This window comes from Gadus morhua, chromosome 22, assembly GCF_902167405.1.
Source record: "Gadus morhua chromosome 22, gadMor3.0, whole genome shotgun sequence".
NCBI lineage: Eukaryota > Metazoa > Chordata > Actinopteri > Gadiformes > Gadidae > Gadus > Gadus morhua.
This window is the reverse complement of record NC_044069.1, coordinates 18,782,684-18,800,738: the sequence shown is the minus strand read 5'-3', so window position 1 is coordinate 18,800,738 and position 18,055 is coordinate 18,782,684. Positions and strand designations below refer to the sequence as shown.

General features: G+C 51.3%; 1 protein-coding gene across 7 annotated transcripts; it reads left to right on the top strand.

Moving 5' to 3' along the window:
• Positions 1–86: 86 nt before the first annotated feature.
• On the top strand, positions 87–17,807 carry glcci1a (glucocorticoid induced 1a). 7 transcript variants are annotated; one of them, XM_030346280.1, is made up of 8 exons: positions 87–868; positions 6,716–6,867; positions 10,159–10,248; positions 13,146–13,325; positions 13,561–13,716; positions 14,759–14,978; positions 16,283–16,409; positions 17,143–17,807. In XM_030346280.1, exons 1-8 carry the CDS (start codon positions 502–504, stop codon positions 17,420–17,422), a joined length of 1,572 nt encoding a protein of 523 aa, XP_030202140.1. In that variant the 5' UTR covers positions 87–501; the 3' UTR covers positions 17,423–17,807. The 7 variants fall into 7 exon arrangements, with proteins under 7 accessions (XP_030202140.1, XP_030202137.1, XP_030202141.1 ...); XM_030346277.1 differs by having other exon boundaries at positions 17,140–17,807; XM_030346278.1 differs by having other exon boundaries at positions 88–868; positions 13,149–13,325; positions 17,140–17,807.
• The last annotated feature ends 248 nt before the right edge of the window (positions 17,808–18,055 follow it).

Sequence of the window (18,055 nt, the reverse complement as noted above, 5' to 3'; positions counted from 1 at the left end):
TGTTATCCACGGATCCTTAACCAATACGATAACCCAAGCCAGGCAGGCAGGCAGGCCAATCAGAGTGGCTGAATTGATTTCGACCCGCCCTCTTCCATAACACTAACTGTAGGGTCAAGGCTCTGGTAGGATGCGAGGTTTCGAGTAACAAAGGAAGAACTTTATAATGCGGTGATTCACTCACTCCGAAGCTGGAACCAGGGTTTTAACTGCAGAGGGAAGTTGTTGGATGTTTTAGTTTTTAGTTAAGTGAATTAGTAAGCCTTAATTAACTTTCTGGGACTCGTTGAGACCGCCAACATGTAGCAGACCACATTGCCGATGCCGACTTTGGTGAACTAAACAAGCCTTCCACAAGTTGGATCTTTCTTATTTTTAATCATTGTAGAGCTCAAATGGAAATAAACGAGTAAGGAAGTAGTGAATCACCATAGAGAACCTTCAAACATTTTCCACGACTTCTGTCAACTGTAGAAGTGAGTCAATCTGTGGTTAATAACAATGTCAGCATCAGCCTCCTCCTCCGCGGGCCCGCCACGGGGTAAGGCCGGCGGGGACGCGGCCCCTCCGACCCCCTCGGCCGGCAGCGGCAGCGCCGCGCATCGCCCGCTGCAGCCCCTCCGCGCCACGGTTCCGTTCCAGCTTTTGCATGGAAACCAGCAGAGCCCGACCCGCTCTCCCTCCTCCTTCTCCTCCTCCTCCTCCTCCGCAGTCGGTAACAACAGCGGATCAGCGACGTGCTCCAGTCCCGCCAGCCCGACCCCACTGCTGCTTGCGAGCCCAGGAGGAAGCGGCTCTGAGGTCAGGCTGGTGCCCCGACAGAGGCTCTCTCCGCCCGACAGGAGCTCGCCGGAGCCCGTATCCAAAGGTAACGACGTGACGTGAGGTCATCGGTTCGCATCCCATCCCTGCTGCTCGGATAGCTCGGTGACTAGCAGGCTAGCTGTCTAAGTGGGTCAGATCATTGGTGGAGGAGCCGGGGGGATTTTGAGGGACACCAAAGAATGAACAACAACAACACCAACAACAACAGAGAACCGATCATCAAACCTGTCATATATCGATAAGGTATTGATCATTACATAATTGCTGTTTTTATGATTCGGTTGATGCGATTATAGTTTTGCGTTAGGCAAAAGGTTGACGTTAAACTAAATCACAAAAAAATCGTGGAATAGCTCGAAGTGTATATTAGTTATAATGTAATGTTAGACTTCGTGGTTAAAGAGGTCCTTATAGTATGCGATCATTCATTTGAGGAAATGGATGGCAGTGATGATGCGGCTCCTGCTGCGTAGCAGTCCTCACACGAACCCCTCGGTTTTCATCCGAATCATCCATCGGCCATGGGCTTCACCGAGTGCTAGTTCTATAATATGTATTCTGATGTTCAATATCCACCAGCTAAAGGGGGAGCATGATGTGATGACATGTCCCTTGCCCATGGCAGCACAGGGGCCTAGCTAAAGCCTCCCCAGACATAAACACAGCAGCCGTGCTGCTAGCTGTTGCACACTTGCACGAATATAGCAAAGCTTCATGCAGAAATGAAAGAATTACCAACAAAAAATAACCTGGTTAACATCAGACATGACGGCACCAAAGGTTTGTGTTTCATTGTAACGGCAGACGCACATATCTACTGTCTCTCAAATATGTATTTGTTTAAGCACACTGTATCTTGTAATTGCCCAATAAATAAACCAAACCACTTTTCAGCTATGCATGCTTTATAGCACGCAGCGATGCAGCCTCCTCAGGTTTCAGGGGGGAAGCATCCAATACAAATGTAGCATGTTGTATTAGAGCCACTGGGTTTTTGAAATGTCAAAAACATGTCTTGCAGTGACCTGCAGACCGCCACAATAACTGAGTAAAGAAAGTAAACGGATTAACACAAATCAGTAAGGCTGCACGTATTGCATGTTTTAAGCAAATTATAAAGCCCATGCATTACAACATTAGATTCCTATGAATTGACGTCATACTTGCTATTACTAGGAAATAGAAATCAATGCTTCCTATGTTATGTGATGCAGAGGAAGAGTTGTCAAATGGTAATGACTAGTCACCCCCGTCCCCATGTCTGTCCTAATGCGCCTCGGCCAGGCCCCGGTTCCACCAGCGGGCCGGGGCCCTCTGGTGGAACCGGGGCCCGCTCCGAGGTCTGTGGGCCGCTGTGTGTTCTCCGGAGCCTCACGTCTGCGGTGGAGCAGTAAAATTCTGTCGTCATGGCTACGGTTCTTTAAGCATACGGCCGCTGGTGTAGCAGACCGATGTGGATTATACACTGGGAGGGGTTTTAAAAAACACTAGTGTGAGTCGGGTATGAAGGTTGAGAATACAAGTTCAACCTTCGTCTCCTGGAGATAAGTAACAAGCGGTGCAACCGGTCTGTTTATTAAAACAACACGCCTCGCTCGGTTTGTTCTATGAACCGCCCTCCTCAACCAGCAATCTGCCCGAGAACTGCCTGAGAACACCAACAGCTGTTGCTATCTACAAGTATACGAGCACTGAATGGGCCCATGTCTGATGGCCATTTTGTGGTCTTGGCCTGTAAATCCTAGAATCCTTTTGAAACCCGTGGGCCTCGGTGAATCAGTGGGGCGATTATACAGTGGGTTGTCTGGGGCTGTGTTCTTTTGTATACGCCCCTCCTGTCCTTGCACGATGGGGGTGATGCTGTCAGGCTGCTAGGTCTTATGCTATAGCTCTCAACGTGTCCTAAACATCTTTTCTACCCATAACCCTGGGACTGTAGTAGGCTTCCATTCCACACTTCATTTAGGCAGTGCAAAGTTGAACTGTGTGTGTGTGTGTGTGTGTGTATGTGTGTGTGTGTGTGTGTGTGTGTGTGTGTGTGTGTGTGTGTGTGTGTGTGTGTGTGTGTGTGTGTGTGTGTGTGTGTGTGTGTGTGTGTGTGTGTGTGTGTGTGTGTGTGTGTGTGTGTGTGTGTGTGTGTGTTTTAGTTACCCTACACAGGAGCAAAGGACCATGCAATCCAGACAGCCAATGACAGGAAGTCATAGGCTTGTTTTCATTTCAGCCATTCAACCGAGCCAGAGGTGGGGGTGGATGGGGGGGAGGTCACGGGTGGTTCAACATAAGGCCCTCGAGACGATGGACTCTTTAATCAGTACGCCCGGCCAGGCAGGAAGTCATGCTAGAGAAGGGACCCCGTCTTTTGGAGGACTGTTAACATGGTACGAGGTAGGGGTCTTAAAGTCTGACCTCCCCCTGATCAATTTCTGTTCCATGAAGGATCATTAAATTTCATCAAACACTTTTGATGTCCATCATTACAAAATGATCAAGTCACCTCAGCAGATCCTTCTTCTAGAATCCAAAATACTAATTTTGTTTATTACACTTTTTCAACATTCATAATCAGTGTGGTTAGATGGCACCTAAAAATCAATGCGTTCTAAGTGTTTGGTGTTAGTCATAAGCAGAGTCTCGTACGATTCCAGCTATCACTCATTTAACCAGCTAAGTTTCTAGTGTAACCGCATTGGGCCTTTCCTCATCGCGGTGGTCCTCCATCCCTGGCCTAATAAACGAGGCCCCATACTGTATTGCAGGCAACATGTGTTGTGTGGAGCCTTCCTTGGGCCCGGTCCTACTAACTCAGTCGCCCCTACTGCTGCTTGTACGAGGGAGGCTTCCCTTGTGTCTGTGGGGAGGCTCATGCTCAGCCACAATTTAGAGTACGCTGTCAGTGCGTTCTGTTGCCATAGCAGTACCTCTCTCCTGGTTTATGGGGCAGACAAACCCCAAACAGGCCTCACTTAACACTAGAATAGACTGATGTGCAGTCTCTGGTCTTTTCACCTTTTTTGCCACATCTTTGACACATGTCAAATTGGCTCTTGCGTATCAACAGGAAGGTTCTGTATTCTGAAAGATATTTTTATGCCTTCTATGGCCAGTGGAGTAGAGAGGGACCGGGAAGTGACTGAAAGAGGGAAGGAATGACATGTGTATTGAATGGAACCGTGGTTGCTCAAGGCATTGCACATGTGGTGAGCGTGTCAGTGGGCTGAGCCACCAAGCCTCCGCAGGAAGGCTTCAGTATTAGTGCACTTTTGTTACATCAGGTTTTAAAGAAGACCTTAAATCAGAATCCTCCTCCTTGTATTCAGTATTCTGGCTGGTAGACCATGTCGCCCAAAGTAGTTCCCATTGTTTCAGTGCGATAGTGTAATACGGTAATACCTGTAACTTGGCACAAAATGATTTTTCTCTGGGATACACACACCAGATAAGTCTTGATATGGTAAAAAGTTCTATCTTGAACCTTCTGAAACTAACAAACACACACACACGCACACACGCTTGGAGCTGTGTGTTGGCCGCCAGTCTGGCAGACAATATCACGATGCACGAATCACAAGTTGATACGTTAGGTATCTTGCATGGAAATACTATACTGTAATAACACATCCTATGTAGACAGTGGGTTGTACGTACAGAGAGTTTTGCTGCTACTCATGAGTGGAATACGGTAACTGCAGTTCTGATCCAGCATCGGAGAACGCAATGTTAATCACACCTAACATTACCTTACTTACCCCAACATGAGGGCTGGGAAATGGCTAATGGCCACAGCCTTATTGCTGTTAGCTAAGTTGGCTTACAAGCCTGCCCCAAAGAGAGCAGCATTGCCTCACCCCGGCTCATGTGTTCAGCCTCTTCACTCCCCAGATGCTACCAGTCCCAAGGCTACCATATGGATATTCTTTAGCTTCTCGCATTAATGTTCACAACAAAAGAGCCCCTTTTTGTTGAGCGTTTTACCTCAAGGGGTGATTCTGGACGGTTCTGTAGAGGACCAAGTGTCCTCGTTTGCCTTCCAGTCCGCTCTCCTCTCTTTCCTCACTCTCTTTCCTCTCTCCTCTTCCTCGTTCCAGCAGGGGTGGAAGTGGTGCCACATTAGCTAGCACAGAAGGCCCATTAAGCACAGACCTACAACTGGCAAGAGACTTACAACAAGATGAGGAGGGTGGGAATATTGTCGTCTCTAGCCAAGGGACGACGACATGAAGCAAATAAGCGTGCCTTTATTATCGTACTGGTGCATGCATCTTGATTTATGAACACATGTTAACGGCAGCATCGTAAGAATAAACAAAATACCTTGAGCCAATGTTTCCTTCTCCTTATGGCGAGGTGTAGAACTGCCTCTGTGTAAAGGTCTTTGTGGAAAAAAACAAGAATCTGCCATTCATCAGGTTTGCTCCCTGAGGTTGAGGTTGAGCTCGGGACACCAGCGGTCAGGCCGGGTCTGCTAGGGCCAGAGGCGGGAGACCTCTCCATCTAAAATAAATCCTTTTCAGGCCTCCAGCGGAGATGGGCTGGTACCCATTTTCTGTGAATGGACCCATCATCATTTCTGAACAGGTAGTTCTCCATGAAGTGGACGAAAGAAACCGGGCAACACTGGTTACTGGGCCACACTGAGGGAGCAACAGCATTGATGATATGGCAATACCATAATCATATTTATTTGGTAGTATTTGTATTCATAAAAGGGGGAGTATCTCCATTGCTGTGTGTGTGTGTGTGTGTGTGTGTGTGTGTGTGTGTGTGTGTGTGTGTGTGTGTGTGTGTGTGTGTGTGTGTGTGTGTGTGTGTGTGTGTGTGTGTGTGTGTGTGTGTGTGTGTGTGTGTGTGTGATTTCCTACTGTTGACCTTTTACTCTTGGTTATTTCTGGCCTAGAGTAAACCGAGGTTATTGACCCCTTGATGATCTGAATGAATGTTTAATACCACTATGTTTGACATTTCACTTTGTATCGACAACCTGACTCTACTGCTTAACTACACAAGAGAAAATCATATATATATGTGTTGATGTATACATATGCAAAACATTCACCATTGCAGCTTTTGTAAAAATAAAAGTCATCAAGTTGATACTGGGGCCAGTCATATCGTGATCCAATGTCAATATAAATGGGATGTATTGTGCAATAACTATTTGCTGGATCAATATTTATTACGTAATGGCGTTAATCCACTACACAGTGCAGTCGGTATGATGATTGTACTACCGCAGCTATTGCCTAATACTGAACCCTATTCAGTATTAGGCACATTCACACTTTCACACATTCACAGTCAGATCAGTATGTACCGCAGGCTCCAACCACACTACAGCATGGTTAGCAAGACGTTCTCACACGGTCCAGAGTATCACACTGACTACTGAGGACGGTGGAAATACCTCTGTGTCTCCTCATCTCTGTCTCCTCATCTCTGTGTCTCCTCATCTGTCTCCTAATCTCTGTGTCTCCTCATCTCTGTGTCTCCTCATCTGTCTCCTAATCTCTGTGTCTCCTCATCTCTGTCACCTCATCTCTGTCTTCTCGTCTCTGCTTCCTCGTCTCTGCCTCCTCGTCTCTGCCTCCTCGTCTCTGCCTCCTCGTCTCTGCCTCCTCGTCTCTGCCTCCTCGTCTCTGTGTCTCCTCATCTCTGTGTCTCCTCATCTCTGTGTCTCCTCATCTCTGTGTCTCCTCCTCTCTGTCTCCTCCTCTCTGTCTCCTCATCTCTGTGTCTCCTCGTCTCTGTCTCCTCGTCTCTGTCTCCTCCTCTCTGTCTCCTCATCTCTGTCTCCTCATCTCTGTGTCTCCTCGTCTCTGTCTCCTCGTCTCTGTCTCCTCGTCTCTGACTCCTCGTCTCTGTCCTCGTCTCTGACTCCTCATCTCTGCAGCTGAAAGGCCAAAGGCCCAGCAGGTGAGGAGCGTGGGAGCCATCAGGCGGACCTCCTCTCTGGGCACCATCACTGGGCCCTACCTCACCGGCCAGTGGCCCCGGGACCCCCACCTGCACCACCCGTCCTGTATGAAAGATAAATCAACACAGGTACCCTCCCCCCTCACCTCCCATGAACACACACACACACACACACACACACACACACACACACACACACACACACACACACACACACACACACACACACACACACACACACACCCCTTTCTTTGAGTCATCTGAAGACATCGCCACAGATCCACATCTCGCTGTGATTACTGGTTCCCTGAATGGCTGAATTTGTACAGTCAGTGTTAGGCTGGCAGGGAGGAAAGAGCAGCCAGTGAGTACTGCTGCAGCCAGTGTGGACGTGATCCCCAGGTCCATGGCTGGAGGTACGGGCCGTGCCCCAGCCGTCACGTGTTCCCCTGCAGCTGCTGGGGGGGCCGCCAGGGCAAATGAGGAACTTGGAAGCAGAAGTGCCTGCTACTTCTTTTCTGAACTGAAATGTCCTCATATGTTTGAAGACAGCATCCTGTCTCCTGCTTTGCTATCATAACCTCTGGATGCACCAAACGTGATAGCCTGCTGACACTCTTCATGTTGGCCAAGAGATGTTAAGTAGCAAAGACCACCTACTTTATGGGGGCCAATCTCTTGTCGGTACTTTGGTTCTTTATTTATTTGTCGACATGCCTTTGAAATGAAGGATGGGCTAGGAGTCTTGAGTCAAGCTATTTCAGTGTTGGTACTAGGGCTGCACGATATATATAGTTTTCGTTTAGAAATTGCGATATTCATACTGTTTTCTTTTAAATATCAATGACTTATTTACAAGATAAATCTGTCAGAATAACATAATTTACGCCTGATTTACGGATTCTTGAAAACACAGTTTGTTGCCAGGGATTGACATGCAGGCTATGAATGCCCACAGCGAACCACCAATCACAGAGGACAGGGTGCCAGCGTCCAGGGCCCTACGCCCGGCCCCCGCGGGCCCCGGGGCTCTCCAACCGGCCCCAAGGCGGAGGGGTGTTCCAGGGGATAGTTAGCCAAGTGGTACCCGGGGCAGAACGCTTCTTTTGGAAATTGCGACTGAAAAATGTTTTGAACTGCAGTGCGTTTTGGGATTTGAGAAAGCACGGATCATCAACAGCTGACAATCATCGTATTTACTTGCGAGTTGTTAGTTTTTCACTGGGTGGTGAAAAGCATCCTGCACAGAGAAGCCTCTTTATACAACCCAGTAAAAAGAAGGCAACGTTGAACCAGAGCATGGATCCTTTCCACAGAGGACTCCAGTGAGGAGTGTGCTGCCGTATGGAACTGTCTGCATCTCCTCCGCTGGACACGGGGGGTAGGAGCGGAGCGGGTTGAACTCATGGCAGCAGGCCATGCTCTGAATGTTACATAGTATGGGGTTCATGATTATCCTTTATCAGAGACTAGAGCTAGGGTCCTGCCCACAGGCTGCCCCGCCAGGGCTAAGATAACGACATCTAAGGGTGCGTTAACTTATATGACCTCCACGTGACCGGTAACATTGACTGGCTGGCCTCTTGCCCCGCACCCCATATGCTAGCCCCCAATACCACAACACAAAAAGCACACACACACACACACACACACACACACACACACACACACACACACACACACACACACACACACACACACACACACACACACACACACACACACACACACACACACACACACACACACACACACACACAGACAGACCATCTCTTTGACACAGGCATCCCTTTAGGGATCTAAAGACAATACACTAGAAACTAAAGCTTATATCCTAGTTTAGAACTAACTGCTACTCCAGAACTATCCATGGCCCTTAAGCGTAAGTTCGCCATCGCTTTGTTTTTACTAATATTAGACCCATAGATTAGACCTGTTCTATAAAAGTAGTAATGATGATGTGTTGTATCAAAAGCATTTGGAGTCCTGGATGTTAGATGCTGTTTCTGTCCGACGTGTGTGAGTGGCACATTTAAATATTTATAATGAGATCTATATTTTAAATGGTCCTGGTCGTGAAAAGGCCCCGCCCCTTCAGACGTCAGGGCTCCTCTATTGGTCAGGCCTGTCAGGGCTCCCCTATTGGTCAGGCCTGTCAGGGCTCCTCTATTGGTCAGGCCTGACAGGGCTCCCCTATTGGTCAGGCCTGACTGGGCTCCCCTATTGGTCAGGCCTGTAGGGGCTCCCCTATTGGTCAGGCCTGTCAGCCCAGCAGGAAGAGGGTCAAGACTCCGTCTGTTCACACCTTTCTCTCTCTGCCCGTTTTGCATATTGGCCCACAGAGTGAAACATGACGGGGCTTTGGCCTCTTTTCCACCCGGGTATTTTCCAGTGCTGAGCCTTTCCACAGCTTTGCCTTCCAGATTTAGTGTGGCTCTTAGGCCCCCGGAGGCCTCCAGGGCCCGTCTGCTGGGAGCCGCTAAAACAAGTGTGTGTTGGAATAACCCCGAAACCCCCCGAGCCACCTCAGAGAGAGAGAGAGAGAGAGAGAGAGAGAGAGAGAGAGAGAGAGAGAGAGAGAGAGAGAGAGAGAGAGAGAGAGAGAGAGAGAGAGAGAGAGAGAGAGAGAGAGAGAGAGAGAGAGAGAGAGAGAGAGAGAGAGAGAGAGAGAGAGAGAGAGAGAGAGAGAGAGAGAGAGAGAGAGAGAGAGAGAGAGAGAGAGAGAGAGAGAGAGAGAGAGAGAGAGAGAGAGAGAGAGAGAGAGAGAGAGAGCGCGAGCGAGCGAGCTGGTAACTGACTTGCTGGAAAAATGAATAAACAAACGTCCCTTTGAGTCAAGAGCCATTAGGATGAGCAAGGCTGGAATTCAATTTCCTCCCTCTGTCAGGCTACAAACTGGGAATGTGTGCGTGTGCACTCATCTGTTAGTTAACAGGATAGGCGAAGGGATGCAGTGTCATTCATGACCCTCACAGCACAACAACCAGCGGTGTGTGTGCGTTTGTGGCACATAGCTTCACGAAGCTGCATGGGATCGGCTGCTGTCGGCTTTGTGTCGTCATGTGTGATTGCAAGTACAAAAGGCATATTGGTTTATTGCTGCGTTCTCACTGTAAACCTTCTATGTATTTTATCATTAAAGAGTGTTAAGCTGTCACTGTGATATTCTGTAGTATGTTCTTATAATGTTGTCCCTAAAACTCTGGATGGATGGTTACTGGTGAATACATGGTGGTGATATATATGGGTTGGTGCAAAGCACGCCAAGAAGAACCACAACAACGGAGCCTATCCACACAGGGGGTCATGCCTTCAGCCTATCCACACAGGGGGTCATGCCTCAGCAGAACGTCAAACTGCCGCATGATTCCTCCATTGGGTTGATTTTATAGCCGTGTGTCCCTGTGCTCTTGTGTTCAGACCCCCGTGTGTTGGATTGAAGAGGTGGAGGAGAAGAGGAGCACACACCAGCGATCCGCCTCCTGGGGCAGCACTGACCAGCTCAGAGAGGTACGGGGCGGGCACGCCGTCACGCAACGATGCGCACGCACACAACGCACGCACGCATGCGCACGAAGCGCACACGTGCACGCAACGTACATGTGCACGCCACGTAGGCACAAACGCAGCACAACGTACACGCGCACGAAAATCACGCAAAGTATGCACGCATGCACACAGCGGGCAGGCAGTCAGACAGGCAGTCAGACAGGCACACGCACAGACAGGCAGGCAGGAAACCAAGGCACGCAAGCTGCCATTGAACCTGCAATCAAACTAAGGTCATTAAAAGCTCTTTCGACTGCTTTATGAGGAATAGTGTGACAGCTGGCGGGAGTTGTTCCACATTCCAGCCAAACGGAAAATCTTTCCGCTTAATCAGATCCCTTAGTTCCTTGTGCGTCCTATAGCCGTGGAGCAGCCTATCTTCTGCATCTGAGCGGCCTGGCCACAGGGACCAGTAGCAGCTCCTGTTTGAGGACGTGTCTTCTGGCCTGATGCTGCTGCTCGCTGTCAGACAGACAGACATGCAGCCAGACTGGCAGGGCTCCACCCAGCTGTCTGTTGAAAGGGGAGGTAGTAGATAAGCCTATCTCCTCTGCTAACGACCAACATCCCCTCCATAGATTACGCCGGGCGCAATCTATGGGCCTTTACAGCCGCCGCCGCCCCTGGGGGGGGGGGGGGGGGGGGGGGGGGGCATATGATGTTGTCCCTGTAGCTCTGAGGGATGGTTACTGGTGGATCTACACTGGTTGGTTGAACGCATGGTTGAGCAATATGGTGTTCCACCCCAGTTCACCTTGTTATCGTTGTGTTCTCAATTCACAATTTACACAAGCTTCTCCCTGGGAGTGCCTGAACAATGTGTTCCCTGCATTGTGATTGGCAGCTGAGGAACGGACCGGCCGAATAGGAGAACTCCTCAGAAGCAGGGTCACATGACCCCTGCAGTCGGCCACATGTCACAGGACTACAGCTAACGGGTTGAGACGCCCCTTCTTCTCCATTATTAGCATCGTATTCATTTGATCCACTCATGCACAGCGTGAACGTAGAACTCTTCCATTTGGGTCTCCAAGCGTCTGAACGGGACGCCTGATCCAGCGTCACGTCTTTACACCACGTCAACCGTTGTCACTGGAGACGGGCACTCAGTGTGTAACCCTGATGTGGAGTAAGAAGGGAGTTAATGGCTGCGGCCTTCCTCTATGTGTGGGACTCTGCTGGAGGGTAATCCATCCGCATCAATGCAACCACGTGACGTCACTACTCTACTATGGGACTGACACCAGCGTGTTGAGGTGGATTCTATTTCCTGCCATTCCCTGTGTCCATCTGCATTCCACCAAACAGCTGTGTAACAGACCACCAAAATGTGATGTGTGTGTGTTATTGTGACCAAATAAGGATGGCTGACTTGCCTGCCTCACCAGACTAGTAAATCCCTGGGAAACCTTTAATGATGAACCACAACACTTTGTCTCCTTTCCATTAACTGTAGTGTTTGGCTGGCTAGCGTTTCCCCTCTTAGACACTGAGCATATCTATCCACTGCCATGCATTTCTGCAGAACGTATGACTGCTCCGCATTTATCCTCTATAACATGGATTCACATCTAGATAATGAAAGCAGCATAACTAGCTCCGTCAGTGTTGAATCTAGGGATGTAGTCATTTAGCAACCTTCTGATGCTGTGGTCTTTATACAGATGATAAACCACAGATACATTTTGAAATGTCAGTGCTTTCCACAAATCTTCAAATACAGGGAATATTCACTGTAGGGCAATAAATCCAATGGGGAATGATTTTGGACTAAACAGTAAAGCCAGGCGCTTATAAATTAAATTTAAATTAATTATTTTAACGTGTTAAACTGGCAGAATTGCATTCCTGTGGGAAACAACAAACTAACCCTGACCAGAGAATTGCTGTGAATTGAAAGACAGCGTTCTTCATTTCTGCGTCATTTGGCCAACGATAGTGCAAACAAACAAACAGAGAAATCCAACCCGTGGTCGAGTGCTGCTGCTGCTCCCGCCGGCGGGACGGGGGTCCATTCTGCTCCTCCCCAGCCCAGGCAGCTCCCACGCCCCCGCTGCCCCGGCCCAGTGACCCCGGGGCCCCACAGGAAGAAACCTGACCAGAGGCCCTGGTTCACCTGTGATGTGTGAGGAGAGGAAACCAGACCTACCCGCTCCACGGTGTCTAAGCAGCGGCCCGGCCAGAGAGAGGAGGGGATCGCGTGTCGGCCCTTTCAGACGGCCCTCTGTGTTACGTGCGTGTGTGTGTGTGCGTGCGTGCGTAGGAACATGTGTGGACATGTGGTCCCAGGCATGTGCAGACAAGTTCCGGGCCGGAGTGTACAGATTTGAGCAGACCGATGGTCCTCAGAGTCCAACCACTGCTTGTGGTTCCTAAATGAACCAGCGGCCCCCCCCTCCTACTCAGAGCTCTGACTGGGTCTGCAGCACATGACCCACACAGGGGCATCATGTCCCCCCCTTCTGAAGGCAGACCCTATCGTCTCTCATGGATCCATTAGAGCCGTTGTAGTCATCATGACACCATTAGCTGGCTGTTGGTCTACTGGACTCGGTGCTTGTTCTGGAATTCAACCCATGGATGTGTGCTACGTTCAGCGCTACCCTACATAGCATCCGTTCTGCCCCATCGCCCAGCACCCGGGTTCAGTCCCCTCCCGTACCGATGGGGACCTCCAGTGGCGGCCTCTGCGTATAACACGTGTTGTTTTATTAGCCTCGCCGCATGACAAAGGTCCTGCAGGAAAGTTCAGATCTCAACCGTATCCCTCATCTCCACCTCACCTAAAAGTGAGGGAGATGGCTTGGCTGTAATCACCGTTTCTCCCCTCTCCCTCTGCCTCTCCCTCTCTCCCCCAGCAGATAGCCAAGCTAAGGCAGCAGCTGCATCGAAGCAAGCAGAGCGGGCGCCACCACCCCCTCCCCCACCTCCCCCCGCACAGCGGCAGGGACAAGGACTGCCTCTCCCCCCCGCCTCCGTGCATCGCCTACGGCCCCGCCACCACCCTCAGCCCCCTCACGGCCCTCAGCCAGCTGCAGGTACACACACACACACACACACACACACACACACACACACACACACACACACACACACACACACACACACACACACACACACACACACACACACACACACACACACACACACACACACACACACACACACACACACACACCTGACACTCCCAGGGGCTCAAGAATGATGATGGTGAATCCGATGTGTCTCACCCACCCCGCTGTGATCCTCCCCTCTCCGTGCCCTCGGCCCCAGCAGCAGGGCTCCATGTCGAAGCCTGCCGCCCTGCCTCTGGCCAGCATCTCGGTGCCCAAGCCGTCCATCTCACGGGTCCCCAGCAGCATGGAGGGCATCAACCACGAGCTGGAGAAGGTCTTCATCAGGGACCACGGCGACAAGGACGAGCTCAAGGTCAGCGCTGCCCGGGGGAAAAGCCCTCGCACTCTGGCTTCACGAGGCCTTCCTTAAGAAGGAAGTCATGCCCCTCAAGGCTCAGCCAATCGTAGCCCATCGTCCAGGGGGGGGCGGGATAGCGTAGCCGCAATGATGCATAGAACCTCCCTGCGGCTGGCTGTCATTAGTGTCTGCTCAGTGACTAGAAACAGTAAATAGTTGAGCAATATACCTTTAGAATGTGTACGCTTTGTACCGTTAGCTTATATCTGCATACAAATATTAACGCACTACCAAAGAAGAACGGATAATGTTTCATATTTGCTGTGGTGCACCCTGGTAGTGAAACTGCGACCATTGGGAAATCACTTTCATGTTAAGTGAGAATTAAGATCCGCTACTCTTCTGATGTATTGATATGCTCAAGGATTTCTTATTCACACAGACGTGTGTGCGTGTAGTGCAAAGGACCCGACATGCAGCAGGATTTGTAATGACCGTTTTGTAGGGATGTTTAACTGCAGGGACACCAGGCGATACGAGTGGCAAAGCATTTGAGTTTGGTTTACCATGTTGATTGGGCATTAATAATACAATAATAATGGATTGAATTTATCTAGCGCTTTTCTAGACACTCAAAGACGCTTTACAGTGAAGGGGGGACCACACTAACCACCACCAGTGTGTAGCACCCACTTGGGTGATGCACGGCAGCCAATCTGCGCCAGAACGCTCCACACACACCAGCTTGAGGTGGAGAGTGAGGGAATTAATGAGTCAGCCAATAATTGCCCTGGGATCTTTTATGACCTCAGTGAGTCAGGACCTCGGTTTTACGTCTCCTCCGAAGGACGGAGACTTTGCAAAGTCTCATTAGATTGTAATCAAACTTTATTTTTTCAGTTATCCATTTTAAACACCGTGCTACGTTGATGTTTCAGGTTGAATGAAGCTAATGATGATGAGGTTAGATATATACATCTACTTCCATCACCCTGTGTGCATTGATCCGGGCACCATACATGGCGTGGTCCTCACATCGCCCCCTCCCCCCTCCCAGGCCCTGGAGGTCCCTGACGGCCGGCGGGCCCCCTGCCCCCCCCAGCAGCGCAGCAGCAGCACCCGCAGCGTGGACACTCAGACCCCCTCCTCGGGGCCCGGCCGCTCCAGCAGCTGCTCCAGCCTGTCGCCCTGCCCCTCGCCCGCCACCGCCGGCCCCCCGGGGTCCCACGCCGGCAGCCCCTACTCCACCGACGAGCTGCTGTACGACCGCGACAAAGGTAGGCCCCGCCCTGGGGGGGGGGGGGGGGGTACAACCATAACAGCGTGACCTCCCGTCACCGTGGAAACGTGAGTTCAAGTCTAGAGAGGAAAGGGAGCCGGTTGGTTGCCCGGCTGGTTTATGAACGTCAAACCCCACCTGATTGGACGAGCTTCGAGAGGTCAGCGTCCACCTGGAGGTCAAAGGTTAAATCGTTGGACTCCAGGTGGACGATCGAGGGGTCCGCTGCCCCAGGGTCGTACCCAGAGCTGGCTCCACGTCCTCCTCTTAGGGCCTTCCCCCGCCACTGTCCCTACCTCGTACCCACTGCTAGCTAGCGGATGCCTCTAATGGTGTCTGTCTGTCTGTCTGGGGGTCCGCACAGGACGGTGTCTGAGCTGCAGTCCAGACTCGTTCGCCCGCTGTTCCATCCCGTCTGCATATGTAGTCGTACCTCGAGATGTGAGCGGGCTCATACATGCAGCCCATGGAGCCAGATCACATTGTACGAGGCGTGCACAGATGAATGGGAGGGGGAACAGGCTTTACCTGGGCTACAGCACCTGGCCCCCTGCTGCCGGCAGACGGAGAGGGGCCTCAGTCCCCCTCGGGCCGCGCAGGTGGGATAGAAGACTGCTGCCTGTAGGCCACGGGCCGGACCGTAGGGAGGCGGGGCCTGTAGGATTTGGGTAGGCGTGGCCTGTAGGACGCTAGGTAGGTGTGGCCTGTAGGACGTTAGGTAGGTGTGGCCTGTAGGACGTTAGGTAGGCGTGGGCTGTAGGTAGGCGTGGCCTGTAGGACGCTAGGTAGGTGTGGCCTGTAGGACGTTAGGTAGGTGTGGCCTGTAGGACGTTAGGTAGGCGTGGGCTGTAGGTAGGCGTGGCCTGTAGGACACTAGGTAGGTGTGGCCTGTAGGACGTTAGGTAGGCGTGGGACACTTTCATTAAGACACTTCCTTAACATCAGCCTCAAACATTACAACCTGCTGGTGGATTTAAATCATTGAGTCAGAAGGTTGACAACCAGAACACGCTTCTCGTTGTGTTTGAACCTTGTGTTGGGTGGGTTGGGTTTAGAAGAAATGCTATTAGAAGTCTGCCGCTCAGCACGGATGCTGAGCGGCAGACTTCAGGGCTCGGTCGGGGCGTCCAGCCTCCTGAACCTACGACACGTGCATGCACGGCTTGAACCAGGAACCTCCAGCAAGTGGTGGGGTATTGAGTGCCCCTCTGGTCGAGACCCCAGGAGCCAGGCGATGACCCAGCTGGTGGTCCTGCACTGGGCCTCCTTGTGACGCCGCTCTGATCCCATGTCTCCTTCCAGGTGCCGACAGCGGGAGCAGCTCCCCGCTGCCCAAGTTCGCCTCCTCGCCCAAGCCCAACAACAGCTACATGTTCAAGCGGGAGCCGCCCGAGGGCTGTGAGAAGATCAAAGCCTTCGAGGAGACCAGGTATGGGTTCTGGTCCCCCCTGCTCCGTCTCTGAACCACCGTCCCGGTGTCTCTGGTCTGACGTCTCCCCGAGTGAATTATGGCCTCGTTTGTAATACATAGCGTCGGCTCATGTAGCTCTAGGTCGAGCGCATTCTTGGTCTTTGAGGAGGCGTGTAAAAGCCCAAGGGGTTGGCTAGCCGCCGCCGTTAAACTCAATGAGTGAAATAAGATTGCTAACATGCATTAGATTGCTAATCTAGTAGCATGATAGCATCATATCTAATAGCATGATAGCATCATATCTAATAGCATGATAGCATCATATCTAATAGCATGATAGCATCATATCTGATAGCATGATAGCATCATATCTGATAGCATGATAGCATCATATCTGATAGCATGATAGCATCATATCTAATAGCATGATAGCATCATATCTAATAGCATGATAGCATCATATCTGATAGCATGATAGCATCATATCTAATAGCATGATAGCATCATATCTGATAGCATGATAGCATCATATCTGATAGCATGATAGCATCATATCTAATAGCATGATCGCATCATATCTGATAGCATGATAGCATCATATCTAATAGCATGATAGCATCATATCTGATAGCATGATAGCATCATATCTGATAGCATGATAGCATCATGGGTTCCTGTGTTCAGAGTGTGATGTAAAGAGTGTCTCTGAGACCGTGTCCCCCCCCCCCCCCCCCCCTGCCGGTCCCAGCAGCTCCAGGCCGGCCCCGTCCGCCCCGCTCTTCTCCTGCCCCGACAAGAACAAGGTGAACTTCATCTCCACGGGCTCGGCCTTCTGCCCCGTGCGGCTCCAGGGCCCGCTGCACCCCGGGGCCCTGAGCCTCGTGCCCGCTTTCCAGCCCCTCGCCGAGGGCGGGGACCCCCCCCGCCACCAGGTGGAGCCAGAGGGGCCGGCCGCGGGGCACCCCGCCGGGACGCCGCCCGACACCGAGGCCCCGCCCCCCCAGACAGACCCCCCCCAGGCGGTCAGTTAAGGGGTCCGAGCAGAGGCTGGCCTCTGCCCCCCCCGTTACCTATGCGCTAGCCCCCCACGACCACAACACACACACACAGACGCACACACGGACGCACACACGGACGCACACACACACACACACACACACACACACACACACACACACACACACACACACACACACACACACACACACACACACACACACACACACAAGAGATACCCCCCCTCGCTCTGCTAGGCAGCGCCTCACATCTTTGCTAATTCTTAATTATTGTTATTGATTTGCTGTTGATTTCCCCCCCCCCCCCCAAATCAATCTTCCCGCCCCACTGCATGATGTGTTGCCATGACGACCCCGTGAGGAAGGGCACCCTGCGGCAGGGGGGGGGGGGGGGGGGGGGCACAGCGTACACATGACAAGCGAGGTTTGAGGAAGCAGTGACACAAGCTCAATTAGCGTTTGTCGGTCGGAGTGTGTGTGTGTGTTTGTAGGTCTGAGTGAGTTTGTGAGTCTGAGTGTATCTTAGTGTGTTTGTGTGTGTGTGTGTGTGTGTTAGTGTGTATCTGCGTGGGGGGGGGGAGGGGGGGGGGTGAGAGGAAGGGGTTGGGGTATGGGGGGCATTCACAGTATGAATAAGCTCTCTACACA